Raw genomic sequence first — 7,915 nt, 5'->3', positions numbered from 1 at the left:
GCTGCACATTGACTGACCCGTTGGACCTGTTGACTAGCACGCCCCAAGTACTTTTATTAACTACCGCACCGCCTCGCCTAGCTTGTTTAGCTCCGCAGTCTGGAACCGGATAATTGTCACCGGTGACGTTATACCATACCCAACGGATTTTTTCGCAACTCAAAAATCTTTCACGAAGAAATTTTTTACCTTTCAACATTTTAACAATTTTTTTTTACAGTTTTTATCATGAAAAGATTCTCATATTATTTTTTATAGGATGAGATTCTCTATTTTATTTTTACGAGTCTTTTTAAAAGAAAATTATTAAAGGTGAATGAAAATAAAAAGAATGAGAATGAAAAATAAAATAAAAAGAGAATAAATGATAGGAAAATGATTGTGACGGTCTTACCTCGAGGATCCCTCCGCAATACGAACTCCGAAACCATACTGATCGGGGGAGAAAAACTCCGGAGTTCGAAATGGCGGCGGCGGCGGCGGTGCGGCGCGCAGAGGAGCTGGTGGAGAGGGAGATGAGCGGGCGCGACGCCTCCCACGACGCCGCCCACGCGCTCCGCGTCCGCGACCTAGCGCTGTCGCTCGCCGCGGAAGAGGGCCTCTCCGCCCCCGACCGCCTCCTCACCGTAACCACTGGCTCGCCTCTCCTTCGATCCTCTACCCAGTCCTCCACTCCCTGTGCGGATTTTTTCTTTTTCGATTTGTTGATCTGCGTGCCCTTTGATTGCTCCAGGTGGAACTGGCCGCTCTCCTGCACGACGTTGGTAACTCCTTACCCCGACTGCTCCTGGCTTGATTCCGTTTGCTTTAGCTCTCGATTTACTTAGCCGGTGGAGGATGACAATTTTTGTTCTTGTTTCTGTTATGCAGGAGATTACAAGTACACCAAGTGAGGGGCTTTTTTTCGTTATTTTTTAAATAATAAAAAATGTGTTAACCCTTGGAGAGCTTGCTATGTTGGTTAACTATTGTTGAGGAGAGTTCGGTTCATGCTGTCTGATTTTGATACATGGATTTGGATAGGGATAATGTGGAGGATATGAGCGTTGTTGACACATTTCTTGATGATTTGGGGTTGGGTCGCCAGAAGGATGAAATAGTGGCGATTATTAAAGGGATGGGTGAGTTCTTCGTAATTATGCATCTGTACTTCATGTTTAATCAATGCTACAGCTCACTTTGGCACAATATTAGTTCAAGCAACTGCTTGTTTTCTTTGGTTTATTCCTCATGTCATTTTTTTTCGTCATGCTTGTGGGCATTCTATCCTTAGCTCTCTTTGTGTAAGCAAAATTATCAGATCATATTGTTTCTCTTCACACAATTTTGAAACGGATTTTCCTCACACAATTGTTCCTTTATCTGATTGCTGCAGAGCATTTTTCTTCATGGTGCCCTTTGCTAAGATTCTATGTTTTGCTCTTACCTGATCTGAATGCGACATGAGTAGTGCTTACTGTATTTTTGTTTGTGCTTATTGATGACCCAAGAGTATTGAGAGTGCTTAGTGTATTGTTGTTTGTGCTTAGTGAAATATTCCTGAAATACCTTTGCGCAATGTCTGTCTAACTCTTAAATTTGGAATCTTAACTGCAGGATTCAAAAATGAAGTTTCAAATAAGCTTATTGCTGAGCATACCCTTGAGTTTGCGATTGTGCAAGATGCAGATCGTCTCGATGCAATTGGTGCAATTGGTAATTGTTCCATAAGCAGAAATTCTATATCTATTTTGCATAACAACAAATTACTATGATACAATTTTTTTAATGTCCAATACAGAATGCCTCTTTGTTTGGATCTACTGGGATAAATTAATTTTATGTTTGTGTTACCATTCGATTGTATCATATAGACTAGTGTGAAATATACCGTCATTTGATATCTACAAGCATTGCATCCAATACTAGTATATCTACAAGCATTGCATCCAATAGTAGCATGTCTACAAGCATTGCATCCAATAGTAGCATGTCTAGAGGCCAGCCATATCCGTTTTTGAACTTCTCTTAGTACTTTCATACACATTCTACTTTTCCGAGGCTCAGTTGCCTTAGCAGTTGTTTTCAAATTGCATTTGCCTATAACTTTCTATATGTCCCCACTAAATACTTATCTTGTATGCATGGATATGCTAACTGTAACGTTGTACCACCTAGTCATCTGAAACTTGAACCAGAAATTACTGATAGCTTGCAGATGCAAGAAACATGGTATCCTTGATTCCGCTAGAATTTGGAGGTGAGCTAGAACAGGGGAAATCTAAGACAAAACTTCCTGTATTGTTAGTTTTCATGATTGTACCTAATCTAACCTGTTTTAATATGGGTCTTGTGGATCTTATTATGTTGACTTTATCCTAGAAATGCTTGCACATTTCGTCAATTTTGTATATGAATTTTTGGCAAAGAAAACCGAAAATGTACATTTTTGGCAGTATTTTGTTTGAAGGAATACGAACTTCATGTTCTAATCTTCCCAAGTAATACCTGTAGGTATTGCAAGATGTTTTACATTTGGTGGGAGCAAGAATAATGCCTTGCATGATCCTAAAATACTTCCACGTAATAATTTGTCAAAGGAGAAGTACATGTCCAAGGGAGAAAAGCAGACATCTATCAATCATTTCCATGAGAAGCTTTTCAAGTTGAAGGACATGATGAAAACAGAGGTAATGGGTGAGCTTTGTTATAGAAGTTTTTCTTACTTCTGTGCATTTGTCCTGTTTAACCCAGGAAGGAAGCATTACCTCTTGAAACCTATTGAACCTAGTAAGAGATGTAGAATGATGTTAGGTATTTGCTTCATTTATGTGTAGGCCGAGTATATGAAAAGAAGATTCTAAGTCTCCCATCATTATCTTTCGATTTAGTAATAATCTCTTGTTGCTCTCTGCTCAATTTTTAGGCACTTATCATAGTATCGTGGTTTAGTCAATACAAACACTATTTATCAATTCATTGCATGCTCCGCACATGCTGACGCCTAGTTTACTTCGGACATAGGCTGGGAAAAGGAGAGCAGTGAAAAGGCACAAGTTCATGGAGGATTTTGTGGCTGAATTCTATGAAGAGTGGAGTGGCAGGGCATGAAGTTGAACAACCAGGTTTTGAGCTTCTGGTAAAGTTGGGCAACTAGATCTCAACTACTCATGTGGCTGTTCGTCTACTCGGCCTATATCCTGCTGGTAATGTCATGCAAATAAACAAGGCAAAACAAGCAGTCAACCACTTGGCTGAAGTTTGGACGGTGCTGGAGCACTTTGGCAAGTACGCCTCTGTAATTGGCACATAAGAATTGGTAGTAAAAATAGCTGATTCGGAGCACATTTATTCAAATAGATGCCATCACATCTTACAGCTGTTGTACTAAAATAATAATGCCAAAATATACCAGTGACATCAACTGAAGCTTTAAGTGTATCATCATCACACATAATATACAGATGTTCTATATTGCCGGTACTTGTCTACACTATGTGTAAACAAAACAAAATCAAATACTTAATAATAGTCGCACTACAAAGGAAGAAACAAAAAAAAAGACGGAGGAAATCTTTTCACACGGCACCATCAACTTCCTCTCATAAAGTGGCACAAACTTGCAGACCACATCTGCATCTGAAAGCAGCCTTGCTTCCTTCATGTCTTCCTCCTGACCCTTATTGGCAAACACTCTGGATGGAGTAGCTCAGAGCTTGCTCTTGTCCCTCTTGCTCAGCGTCACCTTGAGCCCGTGCTTCATGTACATGGTGAGCGCCATCTTGGGCGCCACGGGGTGCCCCTCGACGACGTCGACGCGGTAGCGGTGGAGGATGGACGCGGCGGCGAACTTCATCTGGTAGTAGGCGAAGTCCTTGCCGAGGCACAGGCGCGGCCCCCCGTTGAAGGCGGTGAACTTGTAGGCGGACTCGCTCATGAAGCGGCCGTCCCGGAGCCACCGCTCCGGCCTGTACTCCCTGCAGTCCTCGCCCCAGATGCTCTCCATCCGCCCCATGGCGTACATGGCGTAGATCACCTTGGTGCCCGTCTTCAGCACCGTCCCGTCCGGGAACACCACGTCCTCCACAACCTAGTGGCCACAGTTTCAGATCGTCAGCTCGTAGCAGAACAAACGTGAAACCACTTGTACAAGCGACCGTTTGACGTCGATATTGTGCTGAAGTTAATCCTAGAATTGATGCGTTAAAGAGGCTGCTTGGATGGTTATCAGGGTGTGATTATGTCAGCTCAAGGCTGAAAAGAAACCGAAAACTTATCTGACATGGCTACTTGTTGACCAGTAGCTTGTCACCAATTTTCATTGCTTCTTTTACCTGGTCCAAGTAGGTGATGTTGAACTCTATCAGATACACCAATTAGCAACCTGGACGCTGCGCTTCTAGGTTTCCTTCTTGCAAATCAGCTTTGTGCCGTTAACCATAAACATCTCCAAGATTGGAGTATAGTATAATAAGTTAAGGACGGGTGCAACTACAATTGAATTGGTCCGACACGCGTCCCTATCAGGTCACATGAGAGTTTCCAAGTCTTGGCCAAAGATATCGAAAATATGCAGGCAACATGCATTTAGATGACCAACTTGCAACCTATAACGTCTGCTTACGTTCTTTTCACCATGGGTCATCAACCTAAAGATATGTATAGGGTCCAATGCAGATCAGTCAATCTCGTCATGGTTCATGACTTCTGTGCAGCTGGCTTTGGCTTTGCAGATGCTCTGGTGCAGTAACACACCTACATGTGTCCATCAGCTTCATCTTTCCGGTAACACTCAACCTCAACATCTACACTTCGGTAACTTAACAAAGTTCACCGTGGATTAATTCCACGTAGGAGTCAGTACTTGTTGACTTCTTGTTTCCTAGTACCAAAAGGGGAAGAAGAAAAACAACTGCTCCAATTGGCGACTCATGCAGATCGGACTGCAATTGCCAAGAAGGCGAGAAAGATAATATTACCAGCACTACTACTTTACCACCTAGCAGTAGCATAGCAAGAAGCATATAATTCCTTGCTCATGCAGAGAGGGCCAGCTACTCACGCACTTGGGGACTTGGCGTTGCAAGGACGAGTTAGTTTCACCGCACGGCAATGCAGAGTGCAACGCTCCCAAAATGTAGAACGCGTGCCCATTTTACTAGACACGCATGTTTAGAACGTAGGAATTTCAATTCATTCCCATAGAAACCAGGCAAAATTCCCGTATTTCGAACTGGGACCTGTACAGTTTTTTCTTTTTGAGACCACTTAACTTGTATAGTTGTAATATTGTATCTAGCTAGCAGGGGGTGAAGCTACAGTAGCCAGCTCGAATGCATTGGTACTAGGAAAAAAATCTTAATTATTAACAATTTAATTTTACCTCTTATGCTCCACCTAATTCTAAACATACACACAGTCTGAACCTAGATATGTTGAAGTGTGCATTTAAGTCTTTTGATACCTAGCTTTGCCTTTGGATACAACCGCAATATAGTATATATATTCTATAAGTAAATTTCACAAACCTATAACTATTTGTATATTTGTAACATAAAATTACAATTTTTGATGTATATTTCATAAAATTACAACTACTTATGCTCGAAGTAACGCAAAACTATAACTTTTTAACTTGATCCTATCCGTCAGTCACATATTACTTATCAGTCATACATTACTCGTTATGCTGACATGTGTGGTTGACGGACAAGATCAGACTAAAAAGTTGTAGTATTACATTACTGAGAATACAAGTAGTAGTAATTTTACGAAATAGGACGTTTTGCATTACAAAGGTATAAATAGTTTTAAATTTGTGAAATTTACGTGAGTAGATGTGCCTATGTGGTACGGCCTTGCATGAATTAATATACGATATACGGGGTACGTAGTCTGTGCTTGCATATGTATGTACGTATATACCTCCTTGTGGTCAACGGGAACGGACGGGTAGAGCCGGAGCGCCTCGGAGAGCGCGGCGTGGAGGTATTCCATCCGCTTCACCTCCTCGGGCTGGAACACGAGCTCCTCCTCGACCTCACCCGCGGTCGCCGGCGCCTTCCGCGCCGCGACGATGCCCTCGATCTCCTCCAGGATCTTGGCCTCCACGCCCGGGTTCTTGCCGAGCAGCCAGAAGAACCACGCGAGCGCCACGGACGAGGTGTCGCGGCCGGCCAGGATGAAGTTGACGCAGATGTCACGCAGGAACTTGTCCGAGTACGCGGGGCTGCCGTCCTCGTCGCGCATCTTGGTGAACACGGTCAGCAGGTCCGACCTCCGCCCGGCCTCGGGGCCGCGGCCGGCGGCGGCCGCGGTCTCGAGCTCCTCCTTGCGCTTGCGGATCACGTCGTAAGCGAACGCGTCAACGCCGGCCAGGGAGCGCTGGAGCACGCGCTCGTGCCCGACGCCGAGCGCGCGCATCGCGCGCCACACCGTGGTCGGCGTGACGAAGCGCACGATGGTCGCCTCGGTGGCGTCCTCGAACGCGCGGGCGAATGGGATCTCGGGGAGGCCCGGGCTGAGGCAGCCCGGGTCGACGCCGAAGGCGATCATGCAGACGTTGTCGAACGTGAGGCGGAGGAGCACGTCCTGGAGGTCGATGGCACTGCCGGCCGCCTCGGCGTCGGCCATCACGGGGAGCAGCCGGCGGTGCACGAGCTCGACTAGCGAGCTCGCGGTGAGCGCGCGGAACTCGGCGGAGTGGAACTCGAGGCTGGCCGCCTTGCGCTGGCGCCGCCACACCTCGTCGTCGGCGCCGAAGATGCCGTCGCCGAGGAGGTCGCGCACGGTGTCGCGGAAGTAGGGGCCCTTGGGGAAGCTCCCGAACTTGGTCTTGAGAAGGTGCTCGAGGTTGCGCGGGTCGGCGGTGACGACGCACTGGAGGTTTGTGAACCACGGCCCGCGGAACGTGAAGGTGCCGCCGCGCGCCTTGATCACGCCGGTGATCCACTCGTACATGTTCCCTCGGAGGCCAAGGAGGAGGGACGGGAGCATGCCAACAAGCGGCCACGAGGGCAGCCCCTGCGCGCGCCGCTGCCGCAGCGAGTGGAACGCCACGAAGATGGAAACCGCCACGAGCAGCTCCAGCTTCTGCACCTCCGGGAGCAGGCCCGCGAGGCCGCTGCTGCCGGCCCCAAGTGTCACCGCCGCCGTCGTGGCGTTGTGCGAGACGGCCGTGTCCATGGCGCTCATGGCGTTGTCAGCTAGAGACCGGCCGGGAAAAAGGTGCTGGCTTTTGTGTTGTGCGTGTGCCGCCGTGCCAGTGTGTGAGTTTCTGGAGGGGGTTCTTGCCGGTGCGTTGCAATATATAGGTGGGATGCCGGTGTGGCTGCTTGATGGCAGCGTGCGGTCCGTTTGATTTGGTGAGCTAAAAGGCTTGCGAGAACGAACTTCCGTGACGTGTCTCGTCACACCCGGTCCGAGCGAGCTTTCCACACCAAGCTCGGGGCGAAGCCACCTTGGTGCTGCTCCTGCAATGAGAAATAGTGCTGCATGTTTTTATACCTATCGGTTATCTCTTACATCTAATTCTTATCTATCTATATGTTATTTTCTTATTTCTCTATAAATTTTTTCACTTATCTCGTTAATACAGATCTCAACGTAAATAAATGATTTTATTAGGCTATACATCCGCATACCATATGGCGTATTTGGCGACGCTTCAAGCCAAGTAAAAAACTCAACGTTGATGAGTCAGCGTTGGAGGTTGGCTCTATCTTGAGTGGAATTTTTTGGCTCCGCCAATAGTAGCCCATTACCATGGTAACTCTATGTAGTCCTCAACGTATGACTCTACGTGCCATGTGCGTGATCCAAATCATACGTACATGAGTAGTAATATATAGTGTAAGGCACTAAGGCTTGTTTGGAACACGGGATTTTTTCTCATTCCAGCAGAAATAAACCCCTGCGTGTTTATTTCCTACGAAAT

General features: G+C 46.3%; 2 protein-coding genes across 2 annotated transcripts; one reads left to right on the top strand and one right to left on the bottom strand.

Moving 5' to 3' along the window:
- The first annotated feature begins 388 nt into the window (after positions 1 to 388).
- Positions 389 to 3,458, top strand: LOC133907508 (uncharacterized). Its single transcript, XM_062349562.1, has 7 exons — positions 389 to 626; positions 734 to 764; positions 871 to 889; positions 1,024 to 1,121; positions 1,597 to 1,695; positions 2,494 to 2,669; positions 3,004 to 3,458. The coding sequence occupies exons 1-7, from the start codon at positions 465 to 467 to the stop codon at positions 3,088 to 3,090; spliced, it is 672 nt and encodes a 223-aa protein (XP_062205546.1). The 5' UTR covers positions 389 to 464; the 3' UTR covers positions 3,091 to 3,458.
- On the bottom strand, positions 3,296 to 7,271 carry LOC133907507 (cytochrome P450 86B1-like). Its single transcript, XM_062349561.1, has 2 exons — positions 5,905 to 7,271; positions 3,296 to 4,069 (listed from the first exon to the last, which is right to left on the bottom strand). The coding sequence occupies exons 1-2, from the start codon at positions 7,171 to 7,173 to the stop codon at positions 3,689 to 3,691; spliced, it is 1,650 nt and encodes a 549-aa protein (XP_062205545.1). The 5' UTR covers positions 7,174 to 7,271; the 3' UTR covers positions 3,296 to 3,688.
- Positions 7,272 to 7,915: the final 644 nt, after the last annotated feature.

Source organism: Phragmites australis, chromosome 24 (genome assembly GCF_958298935.1).
Source record: "Phragmites australis chromosome 24, lpPhrAust1.1, whole genome shotgun sequence".
Classification (NCBI taxonomy): Eukaryota; Viridiplantae; Streptophyta; class Magnoliopsida; order Poales; family Poaceae; genus Phragmites; species Phragmites australis.
Note: the sequence above shows the minus strand (reverse complement) of the source record. Positions and strands in the feature narration are given on the sequence as shown.